This window comes from Cyprinodon tularosa, unplaced genomic scaffold (genome assembly GCF_016077235.1).
Source record: "Cyprinodon tularosa strain WSP-4 unplaced genomic scaffold, ASM1607723v1 ctg197, whole genome shotgun sequence".
Lineage (NCBI taxonomy): Eukaryota > Metazoa > Chordata > Actinopteri > Cyprinodontiformes > Cyprinodontidae > Cyprinodon > Cyprinodon tularosa.
In genome coordinates this window covers 2,393,450-2,414,371 of record NW_024038720.1, presented here as the reverse complement: position 1 = coordinate 2,414,371, position 20,922 = coordinate 2,393,450, and the positions used below count along the sequence as shown (strand labels likewise).

Genomic DNA, 20,922 nt, shown 5'->3' with positions numbered 1-20,922 from the left:
ACAATGCCTGTCTTCGCTTTCACATAATAAATGATAGAGGAAGGAAAATGTCAACGGAGCTTTGTCTTGTTTGCAGGTTAGTGAAGGACTCAAATGCAGAGACTGAATATGGCAAAAACAGAGCTTTTAATAATAAATAACAAGAGAACCTACACGGTGATCACAGGAAAAGCAGGACATAGAGAACAAACAGTTTGATAGAAGAATCTGTTAACGAGAAATTTAAAAAAAGGAGCTTAAGTACTGAAGAAAAGGCAGAAAATTAAAAACAAATGAGGGCGAGGAAATAGGAGAGACAGTAATCAACACAAAGGGAGTTGAACCAAGACTTAAAAGCCTGAAACCAACATAAGAGAACAAACCAAAATATGTAGATGAAAAAAACCCAGGAAATAATTACAATAATAATGACTGAAAAACCTAAATACAAAGAAACACAATGTTAAAATCCACAATAATAAGCAACCAATGGCACGACCTTACCTTTGCAAAACTAAAACCAGAAATGGCTGGAATGGAAGACAAATGAAACCAACACACAAATTCTTGTGGACTTTCATGTTTTCAGGATTTCAACAGAGGGAGAAAGTAAGAAAATATTGCATGCATTTATTATATATTATATATTGCATGCCCACATTTAGAGACAGAAAAGTTTGCTCAAATTTCATGGCTCAAGCTCAGACAGATTGAATGAAGATTTTTTTCTTAAATATATAAAATTTGCAAAAGTGCAGAATATTTTTCCCAGGCAGGAATATCAACAATTTTGACAAGAAATCTTCTAAATATGACTTTCTTAACTAAAAGAACAGACTGAACAGGCTGCACATCAACATGTGTCCTAGATCCATGCACTAAAGACAGTCATACATTTCTATATTTTTTATGCTAGTTTGGGGTTTTTATTATAACTATTTTGAAAAGACTCACAAGTATTATAAACCACAGCTGCCACCAGAGCTTCAGCCATAATTCATTCAGCTAAATGTTCCCTGTTTTGTATTAAATTTATCCTACTATGACTTTTAACAAGAACTTGTGCTGGGCTGTTTTTGCAGAAGGCTACCAAGATGTGCCTGCAGCCATAATAGAAAAACATATACGCTTCTGATCTTCTTTATGTTTAAAATAAGAGGCCAGCTCATATCTTCTTAAAAAAACAGAATCATATATACAGTATGACCCTTGTTCTGCATGTCCTATGGTTATTTGTCTGGCAGGTTTACAAAACCTTTGCGGATAGAGGTTACATAATATTGCTCTGGATGGGTAATGCCCATGTTGCTTTGCTCTGGCCACATAATTTCCTAAGCTTTCAAACATCCCTTCCTTTGCCTCAACACACTGCTGTTGTACTGTTATTTTTAGAAAGAGTTTCCTGGATGTTTTTTCCAGTGTTCCAGTTGCTTTTATAGACAGAAGCGCATAGATATATGGTTACCTCTGCTGCCTGGAGGTAACGACACAAAGGACGGACACTGGCAAAGGACAAATGAGCTGGACAAATGCCCCAGAGACAGGGTGGATGCATTTTTACACCCGTCAACTCTCGTTAGTTGGTGAATTTACTGTTTCTGTTTTTCATTTATATGCTTTGGACAAATAAAAAAAGTTTGCAGAAAAGAGACAAGTATTTTCCTAAACAAGCCTAAGAACAAACAGCCAAGGTTAAGAGTCAGGTATTTATAAGAAATGGTGTGCTTAAAGTAAAAGTAGGATTTAAGCCTCAAAGACACCAAACATGGCACATTTTTGAGTGGAGATGAAAATGGAGAGGTGCACATCAGAAAGTGATTCCTGGAAAGAGAACGGAGAGAAAAATGCTTGTAGCTTAAGTTGAATGTGTGTTGGTGTTTGTTGAGGAGGTGAGTGAGGAGGAGAGAAGGAAGCTGTGGCTGGAGAGAGAGGTGGAGGAGGGAGATGGCAGATGCTGAATTACAGAAGCAGAGAGCTGGAGTGTCTGGGAGGATCTGTGCTCCTCTGGAGAAAGAAGCTTCAATTCTGCCTGCAACCGGAACGCTTTTAACTGGATTTAACTTCCAAAAAGTCAACATTTAAACCTGGATTGTTTTTCCTCTGTTACACCTTTTTCTGCATAAATGATCAACAACTGAAGTCTGTGAAAATGCTGGTAAGATTGTCCAGTTGGATATATTAGTAATTTTAAATCATCATGTGATTTCTTTTTACCAAAAGGTTTAAATGCTTCTAATATGTTTTTATGAAAGCAGATCAAAATAGGATTTGTTTTCAACAACTGCATACATCATAGTCTACTGTTTGAATACTAAGTATTAAGAGTGTAACCATTGGTAGTATTAGCTTAAGGCTGAAAGGCTGGGTATTAAAAAGCCAATTTTTTTTCATTTACATTTTTGCTGATTTATTTTGACTTAGGAAACAACTCTCTTCAAAAGTAATCCTGTTTCACCTGTGAAACTGCTGGGTGGAGTTTGTATAATGCAGAATCATTGAGTCATGTAGCAGCTCTTGACACCGTGATGAAGTGCAATATTGTTTAATAAACTGGGAATCATTGATAGGAAGAAATTAGTGCATGTATATCCTTTGTGAAAACATGTCAACTAATTTCAGGGGGGTTCGTTTGTAGCTGCAAGTTAATGTTTGAATATTTATGACCTAAATCAGTTTTATAAATACTTAGTAATCATTAGGAGATGCTTGGTGGATGAAATAATAGCAGTTTTCATTGCATTAGAACAAATAGTACTGTATTTTTCTGGATTATGATACATTCCAGTATTTATTTTACAATTTCAGTTTTATTTATTTATAAACCTGTGAATGCGAACATTCTAAATAGAAACACACTTAATCTGTCAAAAAAAAATACACTCTTAAAAATTATTTGATTAAAAAACAATTCTGATCCAACTTTATTTGTAGTTTTAGTTTTGTCAGTTGTGAATAATTTTGTTATACATGTATTGATATTAATATCAAATTGTTGAGATGTGGAATAATATATCAGGTGTGTATAAAAAAACATCAAAAGACTTTCCCTGCATCAGGTGAAATCTATAACAGTTACATTTTTGCCTCATTTGTTTATTTATGTGGAAACGAGTGAATACAAAAATTCTGAGTAATAAAGTAGGTAATGAAAATAAAATTCAACATAAATATGAACTATAGTCTTGTCCCTATTAGTATTTTCAGACAGATTCCTTGTATATGTTTCTGTATACATTTCTAACTCTCAGGCTTTCAGAAGAAGCATTATTTGAGCACTAATATGAAGAAAGAAATCAACTCTGTGGATCATAGAGGCAATATAGTCTATATAAAGAGGGAGAACATTAATTATGTTTAATACGTTGTCCATAAATGGTGACAGATAGCACAACATGAAAGCTACTCTACGTAGCTTTCATGCGTAGACGTAGCTACTCTACGTCTACAGATTCCTTGTATATGTTTCTGTATACATTTCTAACCCTCAGGCTTTCAGAAGAAGCATTATTTGAGCACTAATATGAAGAAAGAAATCAACTCTGTGGATCATAGAGGCAATATAGTCTATATAAAGAGGGAGAACATTAATTATGTTTAATACGTTGTCCATAAATGGTGACAGATAGCACAACATGAAAGCTACTCTACGTATGCGTGCACTTGTCAAACAAACACAAAGGGAATCAGCACAGACAGGATGACAGGCCAAGAAAATCTAGATGGTGCCTGTGTGCCGCAGCAGAAGAAGCCTCAGGCGGTTCAGAGCAGCCTCCATCCAGCACAATTATTACTGCACGTGACCTCTGTGTGTTTGTCGGCGACCTGGCCGAAGAGTCCTGACCTGTCCCCATCGGTCCTCCTACAGATGGCCGAACCCATCAGTCAGGGATACAGCTCTGTCAAATCTAATTCACTGCATGCATGAAAAAAAAACAACATATATTCAACCAGAAAGTTCTTCAAAAAACAACAAATTCTATTTTAAGATCCAGTCCTTTCTAGTTCAAGGAAGCAAATATTGTAACACTCTACAAGTACAACATTGAAAACTAATTCATGACATCAGAAAAGAACGTTTTCAGATGAATTAGTAATAGCGTAATTACTTATTGCAGGAAATTGCAGGAAGTTGCAGGAAAAAAGTATGTATATCAGGAATGTTGCACAGCTGAACACATTCAAACCTATTTTTTCTACAAATTTCATGTTAGGAATTTCTTCACTGTTTTGAATCCCCATAAGCTGTAATAAATGTTGCATTTTTCTTGTCGGCCGATCGCAGTTAAATCACTGTCTGTCCAGTGGTTGTAAAGACTGCATGGCTTGTGTTGTGTGTTTATACCTGTGTGTTTCTTCTCCTGCTGTTAGCTCCTGGTGTTGCCACGCCTGAGGTCCGGCTGCAGGGATGACTTCCGCTTGTCATCTTCACTCAAGGTAATTCTCAAAATAAGGCTCATCGTCCGTCCTCTTATAAGTAATTATCTTTTTTTTCTTTCCTCCACTCAAACAGCCTTAAATGGGTTAGGGTAAACAAAATACTCAATGGAAAGTAAAGAAAAAAACCTAAAGATGCTGAAAATTCTAAAAAAAATAAGGCTCATCGTCTGTCCTCTTACAAGTAATTATCTTTTTTTCTCCTCCACTCAAGCAACCTTAAAGCTACAGTGTGTAATTTTCAGCGACATCTAGCGGTCAGACTGCAGACCGCAGCAACATGAACATCTCCCCCCCACCGCTTCTCCCCCCCAACAGTACGGCGAGCGTTACGGGACAAAATTTCTTCCACGACGTCCACATCACCTACCTTCTCAAGTGATGAGGTTTGTTTACATAGAAAATTTTACAGATAGTATTTCATTAGTCTGAGTAGGGTATAGATTTCATGTAGACTTAAGATAATAAATATACCCGTTATTTTTTCTACATCGTTGTGACGTTTTGGTGAGCTGCTTTGCATGGTGATATAAACAGACGAAGTAATTGTAGTCATTAGTTTAACAGCGAGATTGTGTTCGCTGGAAGAATATATATTCCCCGTTTACAGAGTCTAAGTCATTTTGGTGGCACGGGGGTTACAACGCGAGGAAGAGGGAGAGGACGAGGGCGAGGGCAGGGAGGCCGTGCAGCTAGGGCCAGGCGAGTGAGGGGTGCCAGCGGGGTGAGAGCAGAGGAGGAAAGGCTTGAAGATCTCCAAAGGAGCCGGAGAGAAGTAACCGAGGTATATATCCAGAAAATTATTTTACAGAAAATTACTGAATCATTACCTATGAAACGTCAGGGACGTTGCTGAATAAGTATACTGGAGAGTAACAGCATCATCACGCAGCATGTTATTGTTTTAGACAGGTCTGAGCATCCTGTACTCCAAAAACTGCAGTGATATTAGACAATTGTGTGTATAGGATTAATTACCTGTCCAAGAGAAAACTGGCAACTTGAGCGTCACTTTGAAAACCTTTTTCCTCCATCAGTGACTTCCATCGTGTAAATGCCGTGCCAATGTTGATCCGTGTTTTTTGCCGTTTCTTGTCACGCTTGCGTTTATTCTCGTCGTGTTTCCGCTTCTTAGATGACGGGGGTTCGGTGTCCGCCGCTTTTCGTTGTGATACAGAGTAGGCATGATCCTCCATTCGTCTGATGTTTGGCCACACAGTGCCAAACAGTTTGCAAAGTCACTCACGCCTGCCGCCTTGTTCACCTTTCTTGTTACTGAGGCGCAGTATACCTGCTTCTTCTTCTTCTTCTTTGGTTTCAGGCAGACTAAACGCTTCTCAGGCATAATACTGCCATCTACTGTTCAGTACCGTCTCAGTTCATCTCTCTCAACTTGCCGTAGTTATTTTTGAGCGTCATGGGAGATCTCGCAATCGCTAGTTTGTTGCCTCTGCGCTTGCCGTAGCGCAAAGATGTCAGCCTCCATGGCTGCGAGACCCGCTCCTATGTAATTATAAATAACGAATTCTAAGGCAACGCAAATATTATGGTTAAAAGGCTGAGCTCATAGGTGATGATAAATAACATAGTTATGTATAATATATTAAATTTCTGACTTTATATCCCTGTAATTATTACACACTGTAGCTTTAAATGTATCAGGGTAAACAAAATACTTGAAGAGAAGTAAAGAAAAAGCTGCAAGAATCCCCAAAATAGAGGAAATTAGCACCAGATGTACATTTTATACATTATATAATGTATAAAACGTGCATTTATACATTTTTTATTTATGTAAAATGATTCATAAATAATATAACCCCTTCAAAAAAAATGTGAATCAGTCAAAAACTGATTTGACGTCAAACTGCAAGGCCTCCCCCTCCCACCCACTACAAGCTTTTCATGAGTTCAGGAGGTTCTTTTTCCACTGTGTGGGTATTTAAAACCAACTCTTGTAAGACCTGGCCTTGATGGGGTTTTTTTTTTTCATTGTGACTGCTTGACAGCGTTTGCTCAGTGGTATGACTTGGAAACTCGGTTTATTAAGTACTAAATAACGCTTGATCTTTTTTGCTCTGACATAACAAGTAAAAAAACACTAAGAAATCAATTTATTTATTTTGTGAGCTGTAAATGAAAAAGTATTTTAGCACTTTCACAGAATCCTAACTTTATCAACTTCTTTATTAATTCCTTGCTATGACAAAAAAGGAAAATATAACAAAACTTATCTGTGCCTTCAAAACAAAATAACCCATAAAAGTCCTCAGAATGCATATAGTGTTAAGGTTTAAATGATCTTTCAGAATTGGCATTATAACAATAATAGAAAATAGAAAAAACCTTGCACATTTCTAACTGGGGGCAATTCTGAAATAGGCAAATGTAAGATGAATTAGATATGAGTATTTCTTCTCTTTAATTAGTCTCAGCTGTGTGCGTTCTTTACATGAGATGCATATTTACCAAAACCTCAGCATATGGATTTCTCCTTCAGGAGACCAAGCGAAGGAGTCTTTAGAAAGCTGTAGAATTTCATGCTGTCTTCTCTGAATGCCCCAGTGATGAGAAGTAAATCAATCCAACAACCTAGGGGCTATAGAAAATTAGACCAGTCAATCAGGCAATCAGTAAGTGATTTCACACAGGTCCTATATAATCCCACCCTAGGCCGCTACAAAGCTGCTTAGGTGTGATGTGTTATTTCCTGACCATTTTGGGATTTTGCAACCTGAAAATATAAAAACAAGTGTGAAAAAGCAACTAGAAAACTAAGAAGGCACCTGTTTCCACTTAACTGCTTGATCTTCAACACTGATATTAACTTAAATACTTATTAAAAATAAAATGTTTTCCTTTAAACCCCAATGCCTGATAGTACTAAAGAATGCCTGTCATGATAGATGTTAAACCTATTTGATGGTGTATGCACTGATTGCATCTTTAAGTACAAGAAACTTTAAGCCACCAAAGTCATAGTATTCCCTTAAAAAATGCATTACTCCTTTAGAAAAAAAAAATAACACTTGGCTAATTGAAACACAGATTAATGAATAGTTAAATACAATGAAAATGTAACCAAAGTGTGAATGCAATTCATGTTATGGCAACACAACATCATTTAAAAGCATGTCAAACATTTCAGTTAAATGTCTAAAAAGGCCCAAAACTCTAGAAAATGTGAATTAAACTGGAAATAATCTTAAATGTTATGATTCCTTAGATTTAATAGGACTATTTAAACAAACTCATAGTCACGAACATGAATTGAATCAGGCACTTAGTCTAATTATATAAAATAAATTACTTTATTAAATTAATACTCATTTTGGCAAGTCTTAAAAATATAAAACAGAAAAAAATCCATTGATGGAAGCTGCAGCAATCTGTCGCTGTGCAGCTGGCTGCTGGACTATATGCTTTTGTAGACTTTGAGGAAGGTTTTGGTTGTAGGTTGCCTCAGTTTCCTTTGGAAAACTACTGGGCTCTCCTGACCAACTGGTTTGTCACACTATTATTCACATGTCCCGGAAACTTCGGGTTATCCAAATCTTTCACCATATTCCCAGAAATCTGGAGGAGGTATGTGATCCTCTTTTGGAGGGTGATAACAATGCCTACAAGTGCATCCCTTCTGAATGCGACGATACAATCAGGACATCTCATCTTCTAAAATCAGACCCACAACTGTAGTATAATTTGCATATTTTACTTTACTGTTTATAATGAAGGGAAGATGGAATTGTCGTCATGTTAGAATAGTGGGAAAAGCATTGAACTCTAATCTCTGAGGAGTAGTTTGGGTACCGGTTTGTAAAGGATGAGAGTGTGAAATACAGTGCTGATGTTCACAAATAACATCCAGACAAATGTATGAGGTGTCTCCTTGAGTCTCAGAGGAGGACTGGAAGGCTTTTGGGATAAGATAATCTGTGCAATGGTTCCCCTAATTGAACTATTTTAAAAAACTGCATTAGTTTTACACGCTTTAGGCTTCATTTCAGATATCTCAGATAATTTTTTCGTGTCAATATACAGCATCTATGCATCAATGCTTTGTGCAGCCTGCTCATCTGAAAAACTCAGCTGTGTAACTTGAAAGGGTCCAATCTGTCACTAAATCAGTCATGTGACCCAGAGCAACTCTTTACGGCAGTCTGAGCTTCCTTTAAACACGAAAACTAACTAAACTAAAAGTTATAGGTAGGCAGCAAAACAGATATGACACATTTCTGGTCAGATATATCTTTGATTCTCTGAAGTAATATTTAATCTAGCCTCTCAAACCCCACCATTTTAAAGCATTTACAACTAACAACACATAATGCATGAAAATTACACTGTGTAACAATATAGATACACTATATTGCCAAAAGTATTTGCTCACCTGCCTTGACTCACATATGAGCTTAAGTGACATCCCGTTCCTAATCCATAGGGTTCAATATGACGTCGGTCCACCCTTTGCAGCTAGAACAGCTTCAACTCTTCTGGGAAGGCTGTCCACAAGGTTTAGGAGTGTGTTTATGGGAATTTTTGACCATTCTTCCAGAAGCGCATTTGTGAGGTCGCACACTGATGTTGGACGAGAAGGCCTGGCTCTCAGTCTCCGCTCTAATTCATCCCAAAGGTGTTCTATCGGGTTGAGGTCAGGACTCTGTGCAGGCCAGTCAAGTTCATCCACACCAGACTCTGTCATCCATGTCTTTATGGACCTTGCTTTGTGCACTGGTGCACAGTCATGTTGGAAGAGGAAGGGGCCAGCTCCAAACTGTTCCCACAAAGTTGGGAGCATGGAATTGTCCAAAATGTCTTGGTATGCTGAAGCATTCAGAGTTCCTTTCACTGGAACTAAGGGGCCAAGCCCAGCTCCTGAAAAACAACCCCACACCATAATCCCCCCTCCACCAAACTTTACACTTGGCACAATGCAGTCAGACAAGTACCGTTCTCCTGGCAACCGCCAAACCCAGACCCGTCCATCAGATTGCCAGATGGAGAAGCGCGATTCGTCACTCCAGAGAACGCGTCTCCACTGCTCTAGAGTCCAGTGGCGGCGTGCTTTACACCACCGCATCCGACGCTTTGCATTGCACTTGGTGATGTATGGCTTGGATGCAGCTGCTCGACCATGGAAACCCATTCCATGAAGCTCTCTGCGCACTGTTCTTGAGCTAATCTGAAGGCCACATGAAGTTTGGAGGTCTGTAGTGATTGACTCTGCAGAAAGTTGGCGACCTCTTCGCACTATGCGCGTCAGCATCCGCTGACCCCGCTCCGTCAGTTTACGTGGCCTACCACTTCGTGGCTGAGTTGCTGTCGTTCCCAAACACTTCCATTTTCTTATAATACAGCTGACAGTTGACTGTGGAATATTTAGGAGCGAGGAAATTTCACGACTGGATTTGTTGCACAGGTGGCATCCTATCACAGTTCCACGCTGGAATTCACTGAGCTCCTGAGAGCGACCCATTCTTTCACAAATGTTTGTAAAAACAGTCTGCATGCCTAGGTGCTTGAATTTATACACCTGTGGCCATGGAAGTGATTGGAACACCTGATTCCAATAATTTGGATGGGTGAGCAAATACTTTTGGCAATATAGTGTATGTTAGACTTAGTTGGAATGCTTAGATTCTCCACAATTCAACCACGTAGTTCATTTTATGGACACAGCGAGCACCAAAGCACAATTAACACAGATATAGCAGCATGTCAAAATGTAAACAGACAAAGCAGCCACAAAAAGCAAGCATTTCTTTATTACTGTTGTTGAAAAAAGACCTATCATTTTCGAGAATAAAACAAACAACTTTGAGTCATGTTTGAACTGATGCAGCATGGGCTGTGTTTTACTCACCCAATTTGCATATTTATATTCAGGAACTAGAAGGCGTTATCCTTCAAATAATGATTCACACATGTAATTTGGGCTTACAGTTCCTAATTTATTTGCTTTTCCATTTGGGTATGCAATATAGGCAAGAATTCCCCAAAATGAGGTGGATGTTAAGAGGCTAGAGGGGTGGATGCTGCTGCCTTTTTTTTTTTTTTTACAAGTAACTCCATGACTTCTGGGTCTTTTATAATATAATTTGTCTGATGATTAAATGTATTAGGAAAAATAAAATACTTAAAGAGAAGTAAAGTAAGATAATCAAATGGCCAGATTTGTTTAAGAGAAACTTAGGGTTTTCTCATAATAACAAAATGTCTCAGAATAGGAGGACCATGTTCTTTAAATGCAAGAGTCTGACAAGGAAAAAATTCAACCGTATGCTATTTATGTTGATGCAGTAGTGAAATGTTTTTTTATTTTTTATCTTAATATGAGACTGTTTCCTTGAGTTGCATTCTGAATAATAAAATGCAGCTGCTCATCTTGTCAAACACTAGCTGAGTAACTGACAAATAAACATCAAACCAGCATTAAAATTTAACATCAGAGGAAGACATCTGCATGACCTATTTATTAAGATGTGTGTTCTGTGTTTGAATACATAACATGCAGAGAAATACATAGTTATTGGCTTTTACTGCTAATTTACTTGGGGAATTTTCTTGGCTTCATATCAACACCTCATTCATCTGAGCTCTGCCTTCTGAGAATGATAACACAACTGCAGTGAAACTATTTTAAAGATAGATGTACTGATTTGTCTGTTATTTGACCTTTGATCTGGTAATTGCATAAATCCTTTGATACATGTTGCAAATCCGATAACCAGCATTATTCAGTCTTGCATCTCAAAAATCTGAAGGGTTTTTTGCAGGACTAGAAAACTACAATTTAAGAAAACAAAAGAAATGCAAAAAAATAATCTGATATTTAATGGCTATTTAATGGGAATGAAATGTAAAAAAAAAAATCTATTTTTATTATCATATTGGTGCCATTTTCTCTCTTAGCATCTGAGCTATGGAAAAGGTAAATTTCATATTTTATGTCACTAGACAGCAATCTGTCAAACATTGACACAGGATGTATTGTGAGAACTAGCTTATACATATTGAGATCATTTATTAGGAAAAAAAATGCATTAGAGTCAAACTAATTGATACAGACACATTTTTACTAACATTTCCTGTAACTATGAAATAATTTTAATGTTATGTTATTACTAAATCACTTCCTCTTCTTTTGCAATTCTTAATTTGCTCCATGGCTTTGTTGTATGTTAAAAAATTATATAAGCTGCTTTCTGGGTTTTGATAGAATATAAAACATATTTCATCATAAGCACAATCAAGTGCATTTACACTCGATTGACTGAACTCTAATGCTGTAGATATTTGAGTGTGGTCTAGTTCTTCTTGCAGCCAAAGCCAATCTATGAACATTGGTTCAGTTCTTCTCTTGGTGAGAATAAGCCCAGTCCTTTACTATGTGTGTTTTTTTATGTGCACTTGTGTATTTAGTTGTCATTTGCAAAAGACATTTGGTACTAAAGAAATATTATGGTGTAAGGATTTGAAAAAGATTATTTTACTTCAGAACCCTCTCATCAAATAAAGAATCACAATGATATAACAATTAAAGGTATTGTGGAGGATTTTCATGATTTTTTTAAAAGTCTAGCCCTCTCCACTTTAAAAAAAAAAAAAAGGCACATGCACAACCCTAACCCCTAAATGAGAGGAAGTGGACCAGCTGTTGGACTGGTGCAAAGATAACAGCCTGATCCTGAACGTGGAGAAGATGAAGGAGATCATCTAGGTCTTCAGGAAGAACCGGCCTAACCGCGCTACACTGGTCATCAACAGCTCAGCTGTAGAGGTGGTCAACAGCACTAAATTCCTGGTGGTGCACATCACAGATACCCTCACCTGGACTGTAAACACCACCTCACTGGTCAAAAGGGCACAAAAGCGCATGTACTTCCTGGGGAGGATGATAAGAGCCCACCTGTCCCCACCCATCCTCCCCACCTTCTACAGAAGCACCATAGAGAACATTCTGACCAGCTTTGCCACTTTGTGGTGCTGAGGCTGCAGCGCCTCAGACTGGAAGAAGGTGAGAAGAGTGGAGAGAACAGCAGAGAGGATCATCAGGGCTCCTCCATTAAAGACATTTCATCCCAGCGCTGCGTGTCTCGAGCCCGAAATATCATAAATGGCCCCTCACACCCCCACCATGGACTGTTCTTCCTGCTGTCCTCTGGGAAGAGGCTTTGAAGCTTCTGATGCAGGTCCAGCAGATTCCAGAACAGTTTCTTCCCCACTGTTGAACTGCTGTGTAAAATGGGTTTATAAAAAAAACAACAAAAAACTGAATGTTAGAACTGTAACTATACATTCATATGTTTACATAACTGTTTTTCATCACAATGTTTTTATCACTGCTGCTTAACTTATCAAGGCTGCATTTAAAAAAAATATATAGTCTAGAGAGCTGTACTTAATGAAATTTATTTTTGTTTACACTTGTGTGTACAAATTGAAAAAATAAAATCTGTCTAAGTCTAAGTGTAAATCGCTCAATTACTATATAGAGCGGGGACTATATAGTGGACTATATGGTGAACTCAGTTAACTGAGCGTTCGGACAGATGATCACTGCTTTTTGCTCCGTTGGTCACGTAACTCTGTCTCCACTGTGCGGTGCCTGCGCCATCTTTGTTATTAGTTATGGGTAGTAACATTGTGACAGCAAATATCATAATGCGTTGCGAATAAAGCTTTCCTCGCAAAGCATTCCAGGATATATCTGCCTCTTTTGAGGGCTTTCTCTTCTTCTCATACACCCTCTGCCATTTTCAAACAACCGTGGTGAGAAAGGTGAGCTTCAATTACTATCTGAAAACTGTCATGAAATTAGCACGCGCAGAACAACATAACAAACAGGATGATCACGTAGGATGGCCTTACGTAAACATATCAACAGAATGATTGACAATAAGATAACCACTTATTTAAATGATCCACCCGGAACTAAAAGCTCATCCTCTATACTTTTAATAAAGCTAAATAACAAGAAACTCTGTCTCTTTGTGGTCTTAGTCTGTTTGTAGAGAAATAAGTGAGTTATTCTACCTCAAAAAACCAGATTGGTGTTTTATAAAACTGGCTTGGTCCATAAACCAGACTTAGTTGGCCAAGTCGGGCTTATTTTGTTGTCATTTGGATTTCGTGAACCTGGCTCGCTGTGAGTCTAACTTTTAACTGAGCTAGTGAAGTGAGTGTGGTCAGAACCAGCTGACTGAGGCAATATGTGAATCGGGAAAATCATTAAAAACACTCCAGTCAAAGAAAATGTGCATAAGCTATCACCATTAATGTTCATTCAGCATACAGGCCTTTCAATGTTCCCATCAGTTGCTTTGGATCTATATGGATTCCCACAATCCTTTGCATCTGGACGCAACCCACCTCAAAGTGATTAACAAAAGCAACTCAGTATATAACGGAGATCTTAAGCTGGTTGCCACATTTGTGTAACTTTTGTTTTTCTAGTTGCTTTTGTAAGCAATATTTTCACAAGCATCATCCATGTGCGTTTCACACAATGACTTCTGTAAGACTGAAGGCTGCCTGGATTTAGAACAGCAGCTTGGAGTTCCTGTCCTACCCAGTATAGTGTTCTTACTGGTGATCCGGCGAACGCTGAAAGAACAGGAGTTAGGAGCTACAATTTGCAGTTTTCAGATTGAGAGATTGTTTAAATAAAGAATTTGACCTGAAGGGGGCACTATTATAGCATTGAAATTTCACGCATGCAGTCCTACCAAAAAAACCTCAGTAAACACAAACACGCCTTCAGAGTATGCATGTATTGGAACAGTGGAGCTTAGAAAGTTATTTTAAGACTTTAAAGTAAATTAAATTTCTCCTAATTTATTTAATTTCCTCTCATTTAGACTAATGTAATTCTTTTTCTATATAAACTGCACTGCATAACCAGATAGGAAACAGTTTGACAGCACATTTCAGTTTGAAACTGGTCTGTAACAAAAAAGTAAATATATCTCTGCATTTATGTAAACATGCTAGTATTACAGTTAAAGCAGAAAATAATATTTATCCAAAAATTGGTTAAAAACAATGACAAATGGCAAAAAGTATAATTAAACTGTTTTTAATAGATATGATTTAAATGAGATCAATGTAGCCGTCTGATCAAAAACAATCATTGATTTGATCCAGTCTCCTTTGCTGCTGCTGTCTTTGTGAAGCTTTTTTAAGTTTCCAACACCAATACCGGTACTTTATAAAACAGATAAACATTTATCAAACATTTGCTTCAACTGAAAAATGTGCCTGAATAGTTTTAGATTTCTCTCACAAAGCTTTTTTGAGTGATGGTGAATGTGCTTTGTGTTCTTTAATGAATAAATATCATGTTTGTGGTAAGACATTGCAAAAGATGAGGCATGGAGTTGGAAAAAGTTTAGACGGAAATGATGGAAAGCTAAATTTGAACATAGATTCTGACTTCAGTTAATGTTAATAGTTTCTAATTATACAACATTAGAATTTTCTGGAAGATTGATTTAACTAGAATTTGTTTTACAAAGAAGTAGGTCTGATTAATATCACATAAATATTTTTTTAAATGATCAAGATCTGAAAAGACACCCAACAAAATGGAACAAGTGAGAATAAAATTGGGCAGCTCAGAGCTGCTCCTGTTTAATAAATGATTTAAAAAAAATACTCAATATCTGTAACTAAAAACATTCTTTGTTTTCTTTTTTTTTGTTGCTATTTTTACTAGGAAGGCCTATCACGTCTGATCATGGTTTCCTGAGCATCTCTTCCGCCAAAGCATCCCAGGGATCATTACCCTTTTGGGCCATGACTGCACCTCTTCCAAACACCAGCATTCCCGGGAGCGCATCAGCTCTACTTTTGACCTCTGACTATCTGTTGAACCTGACTGCGGCTTCACAGTTGGGACATGGCTCGGCCCAGTCACTCCCACCACTCTGCACCCTCTGCTGCTGTGGAGTTCTCAACCGCATCCTAGCTGTGGCATTCATGGTCACCCTGGCATTCGCAGTTGTGATTGGAAACGTAGTCACTCTAACAGTGTTTGTGCAAACCAGGCAGTCAAGAACACCACAAGGATACTTAAAAGGTAACTTTATTATGAAGATTTTCTCTTTTTTAAAGATTTAACTGAAACTTGACTCTCAAATGGTCTCTTCATTCTGAAACCCTTTTTCCTTTTTAAATCTTTTCCACAGTATCTCTGGCCGTAGCGGACATGATGGTGGGTGTTCTTGTGGTTCCTTTCTCTGTCTACACTGAAATCTCCCTGATGGTGACCAACGCTCCTCCAATCTGGTACCAGGGTGGTACATCTTCGTCCTTCAATGATCTGGGGAGCCCTTGGCAGCCCTGCATGCTAATAGGTCCCGTGTTTGCAGGATGCACCTTCGTCTCCATCAGCACCATCTTCCTGATGACCTTGGAGCGCAGCGTGGCCATTCTGTGGCCGCTGCACAAGGACTCTCTGGTGACCAGAAGACGAACGCTGCTCCTCATCCTGCTGTCTTGGGCAGCCAGCTTCCTGTTGGCTCTCGCACCTCTTATCTTCAGCAGCAACTTTACGTTGGAGTACAATGAGTGCAGTCGCATGTGTAACTACACCCCACTGTTATTTGAAGGCCGGCTCCCGCCTGATGCCAACATATTGCTGTTGTTCCCAGCATTTGACTTCACACTTTTGGGTGGCACATTAGCAGTCAATATTGTGTCCTTCACAAGCATTCGCCAGTACACCCGGAAACGCAAACTGCTCTCAGTAGGGAGTCTGAGTGATGGAGGGCGAGGAGGGGGAGGATGCTCCCACAGACCATCATTTTCAGACATTAAGGCTGCAAAGACAATCGGCATACTGACATTTGCCTTTACAGCATCTTTTTCTCCTATTGCTGTGTTTGTGCTTGGAAACGTGGTCGGATATGAGTGGTGCAACTTTTCTTTTGTTGCCTTCTGGATCCTGACAGGAAACAGCTGCTGTAATGTCATCATCTACAGCGTGAGGGACCACCGCTTCAGGAAAGGTGTGACCCTGCTTTTTCAAAGAGAGCAGTCTCCCCCTCGTGGTGAGAAGACCTGAGGGCCAAAAGGACTCATTCAGGTTTAACATGCTCATGTTATTGTAACTGATGTCCAAAATGTTAGTTTTTGTTCATATTTAATAATAATTGCATTATTTTTATGCACATGAGAATCAATTCTCTGCTTGTATTTGCACAATGTCAAAGCTTTGCAGAAAGAGAGGAAGTTTTGAATATGTGTTAAACTGGATTAATTAAGCCAATGCCCTTTGAACAAAGAGGACTATGAAAATTAAAAAAAATAATCCAAAACCTTGGAACAGATGTACTTGTTGCTCTGACTGGGATCTCATCCATTCCAAAGGGATTTTCAGTGTAAAAGTGGCAAAAACTGCAGCCCACTAAATAGCCACTGGATGCAAATTTTATAAGCAGTTTAAGTAATTTGTTGACATTCCTTTAAAAGGTATCAATACACCTGGAAGTTTTTCAACCATATTCATGTCATAAACACATTTAAGATGGAAGTTTTTTTGGGATAAAAAACTAAATAAGTGGAGAGGTAATGCCATTTTAGATCAAATCTAAATTTAATTGCAGGAGATGAACAGCACATTTAAAACCAAGAAACATACCAGACTGGAGTAAAACCAGTCAGGCTTTCAGGGTCCTGAAAAAGACAAAAACAGCAAGGATGTTTGTTCATTTAGATATTCAATTGCACAACTAATTAGTGCAAATCATTGTGTATTTCACAAATATGCCCTTTATGGAAGAGGGAAGCCATTGTAAAAAAAAAAAAAAAAGAATCTCTGAAAATGCAGTTTAGAGTTTTCCTCAGACCAAACAAGAAACATGTTAGTGCTCTATTGTGACAAAACAGTTGCAAAACTTTAAGTTTTGTTTTGTCGCCAAGATGCCATCATATCCCCTTGAATACGTCATAATCACCATCATACTCAGAACTGGCATTACCATGCTGTGGGGATGTATTTCTATTCGGGCAGCAGGGACAGAAGCATAGATGGTGTTAAATCCAGGGAAGTTGAAGAAAAAAACATCCTCTAAAGGACTGCAGAATAGGGTTTAAGGGCAGCTGTTGGGCAGGAAAACAAGCTTTTACATATACAGCTAGAGATACGATGGAATGCTTTATATCGCAGTAAATTCATGATAGAACAACCCAGCAGTCAAAAACTGTACATTCAGATGATTATCTTGAAAACTAAAAAAATAACTTTTTCCTGTGTGACAGACTTTCATGTATTTTCTGAGCTTCATGTATTTTGTATTGACTCAGGTTAACCTTACAAGCCACATTGATTGATTTAGTTCTACACATTATAACTCCAGGCCTGCTCTTGTTGAGTTTGCTGGGGGAAAGGAGGCTACATTTGGCAGAGCTTTCTGGTCTGATTGGGCAAAGCAACACTTAGTGTCCACTAAACAAAGTTTGGTTCTTGACAATCAAGGCAACAAATGAGAATTGTGTAGGCACCTGAATGATAACGCTTAGCATCTAAATTTAGATCTACAGTATTTGCCCAAAGCGCCCCTTACTGTTCTTCTTTCAAAGATGAAAATTTGGACTCTGACTAAACGGATGTATTATGAGTAGTGCAGACTTTTAGTGAGCCCAAGTGCCAATTGGCTCCCTAAATAAAGAAAAGAAAACTTGTTTTTAGGAATCACACAGCTATTAATATAGAGATAGATACACCATATGGTTTCTACAGGGGGAATTTAATATAACTTTGAGGTAGGATTTGTTAAAGATCAACCTCAAATGACATCAGTGTTAAAGTTAATGGGAGTCAACACATGGTCTTTATCAGCTTTAGTGAGAAAAAGTGTTTTCATTTGTGTGCGGTTGCTCATTTCTGTGAGAGACTGATTGGGTGGGTTTGCCCCACCTTGCAATCATTAATCATTAAGTGGGAATGGCTGGATTAAAACCAAAAATGTGGGCATGAAATAGTTGCAACAAATGGTGAAGAGACAAAAAGACACTGAGCTTCATAAGTGGATTAAAAAAAATACATTACTTAATAGATTTGTCCAACTAATGTCTATCTTATTTCTTTGCTATTTTAAAATGTCAATTTACAGTCAAACAATGCTTCATTCCATATACTATCTGCAAAAAATATTGAGATGTTTTTCTAAAATGCACAGCAAAAATCAAGTTATATATATATATATATATATATATATATATATATATATATATATATATATATATATATATATATATATATATATATATATATATATATATATATATATATATATATATATATATATATATATATATATATATATATATATATGTATATATATATATATATATATATATATATATATATTCAAATGAGAAATATACCATACACTACAAAAACCATAACACAGTGAATTACTTTCTATTTACTCTGCTTTCTATTTTCTAACATTAGACACAATGTCGATAGCTAACTCAATCAATGTCGTCGAGTCGGTCAGAGATAGCCAGAATAATGTTAGGCTACATACTATAGCTACTATAGGATACATTGGTGCATATGTAGATTTTCTTGGTTGGTACATCCACTGACAATAGAATTACCTGTGAAGCATCTTCCCACAGCTGGCAAACTGCTTATTTTTGCAGCCAAATGCTACACACAAAGGCATTTTTATGGCGCCTCTCCATGAGAGTGGGGAATATTTTCGGGCTATTAGCAATCCGGTGAATAAATAGAAATCAGTTCAAGGAGCTGCTCTACTGCCACAAAAATGTACATGCTCTTAGTATTTTTCAGATTCATTTAAAGATTGAAACTACAAGCACTTCATCAGAAACTGACCTCATTTATTTTTTCTTCCTGTGTGTGGAAATCATGCTGCCGCCTCTACTTTACCATTTTTGTTTACAGTTTTAAATTTAATCCTACTGTGCAACATTTATAGATTTTAAGCCTCTGATTTTACTCTACATTTTAAATAATCTGCAAAATTTATGTCACAAGCACACTTACCTATTTCTGCTGTTTGTATTGCGCTTTGATATCATGCTTAACAGGTTTTAGTTAAGTTTCTTTTTTATTATTCATTATTTTTTTCATCAGCATAATTTAAATGATCAGTATATTTATGACTAAATGAATGGGTTAGCAGCCACAGATGTATTCTATAGTGAGAGATTATGGTCAGATCAGACCTTTGTACTGTGCAGTCTGTCTCTACGGGGTATACTGTATCTGTAGCACTAAGCGATGTCTATGAATCATGTGTGGTGCTGTGCTGTTCAGATTGACTGTATGATAAAAGGTATCAATGACTTTAGAGAATATTGAAGAATAAAATATCATATAAAACCACAATAAAGCATTGTTTGTTCATGTCTAGTACTAAAATATATTGCATGTTGAAGTAAATTTAAACAGAAAACAAACATAACAGGTGACCTATATGAATTATTGTTTTTGTGTAATGAAACCTTTTTCACCCCATGGGGACATAAGTACTGAACCTGTCAACTTCTTCACTTAGTAGATACTTTTTCTAACAAGTATTTCAACATACAACAAAAAATGTGGGGTGAGGCATAGTGTTTGGGGCATTGCGATTGGAATCCAGAGGTTCTGAGTTCAAGTCCCACCCCACAGACTGACACTCCGGATACACTGCTCCCCAGGCGCCGCAATGGCAGCCCACTGCTCTACAAGGGGATGGGTTAAATGCTGATGTGAGGTCAATAGAGATCTATTATTATTTCTTCTCTGTCAGAAATCCCATAAGGAGAACTTGTCTGTGGATGGGCTATTTATGAGATTCAGTTCTTTGCACCTCTAAATTTTAGCCTCATTTGTGCTCAAAAGGACAAAATTCAGAAATATGTCACCGTGGTGTAAAATGTTCATATATGATCATTTTTTATCATGTTTTGCATTAGGCATTTAATGTCATAAGTAGGTTTTGCATAAATAAGGATTTTAAGGTTTTAAGAGAGCACATTGCTTCTACCCATCATGCAATACTTCTTTTGCATTACCTTTATAATGAGAAACCTTTTAAAGGGCATCAGTTTAGACTACAACAGTAGGGTTTCAGTTTTAATTATATAGCGCCAATTCACAACACATGTCATCTCAAGGCACTTTACAGTTTACCAGATCATACAGTCAAATTGATTCAAAGTTTTCTATCTCAGGAAAACCAGTTGATTGCATCGACTCATTGACACGTATGCAATCCGTCAAACGACGCATGCTTGTAGCGACAGTGGAGAGGAAAAACTCCCTTTTAACAGGAAGAGACCTCCAGCAGAACCAGGCTCAGAGTGAGCGGCCAGCTATTGAGGCCGACTGGGGTTCAAGGAGACAGAAGCAGAGAAGGCGGCCCCGTCCAGGAAACAGGAGGAAAGATGATTGTCTAAAAACTTAAGCCTTTTCGCAACTATTACTTTTTTCTCTAATTTCAATTAACCAGAAAATACACTGTAAGAAAAACAATGTATTTAATA

The 20,922-nt window shown here is 37.6% G+C and overlaps 1 protein-coding gene across 1 annotated transcript; it reads left to right on the top strand.

The window, feature by feature from the left end:
- Positions 1-2,018: 2,018 nt before the first annotated feature.
- LOC119782789 (trace amine-associated receptor 13c-like) lies at positions 2,019-16,922 on the top strand. The gene is made up of 4 exons (XM_038283939.1): positions 2,019-2,134; positions 4,348-4,413; positions 15,131-15,493; positions 15,603-16,922. The coding sequence occupies exons 3-4, from the start codon at positions 15,211-15,213 to the stop codon at positions 16,478-16,480; spliced, it is 1,161 nt and encodes a 386-aa protein (XP_038139867.1). The 5' UTR covers positions 2,019-2,134; positions 4,348-4,413; positions 15,131-15,210; the 3' UTR covers positions 16,481-16,922.
- The last annotated feature ends 4,000 nt before the right edge of the window (positions 16,923-20,922 follow it).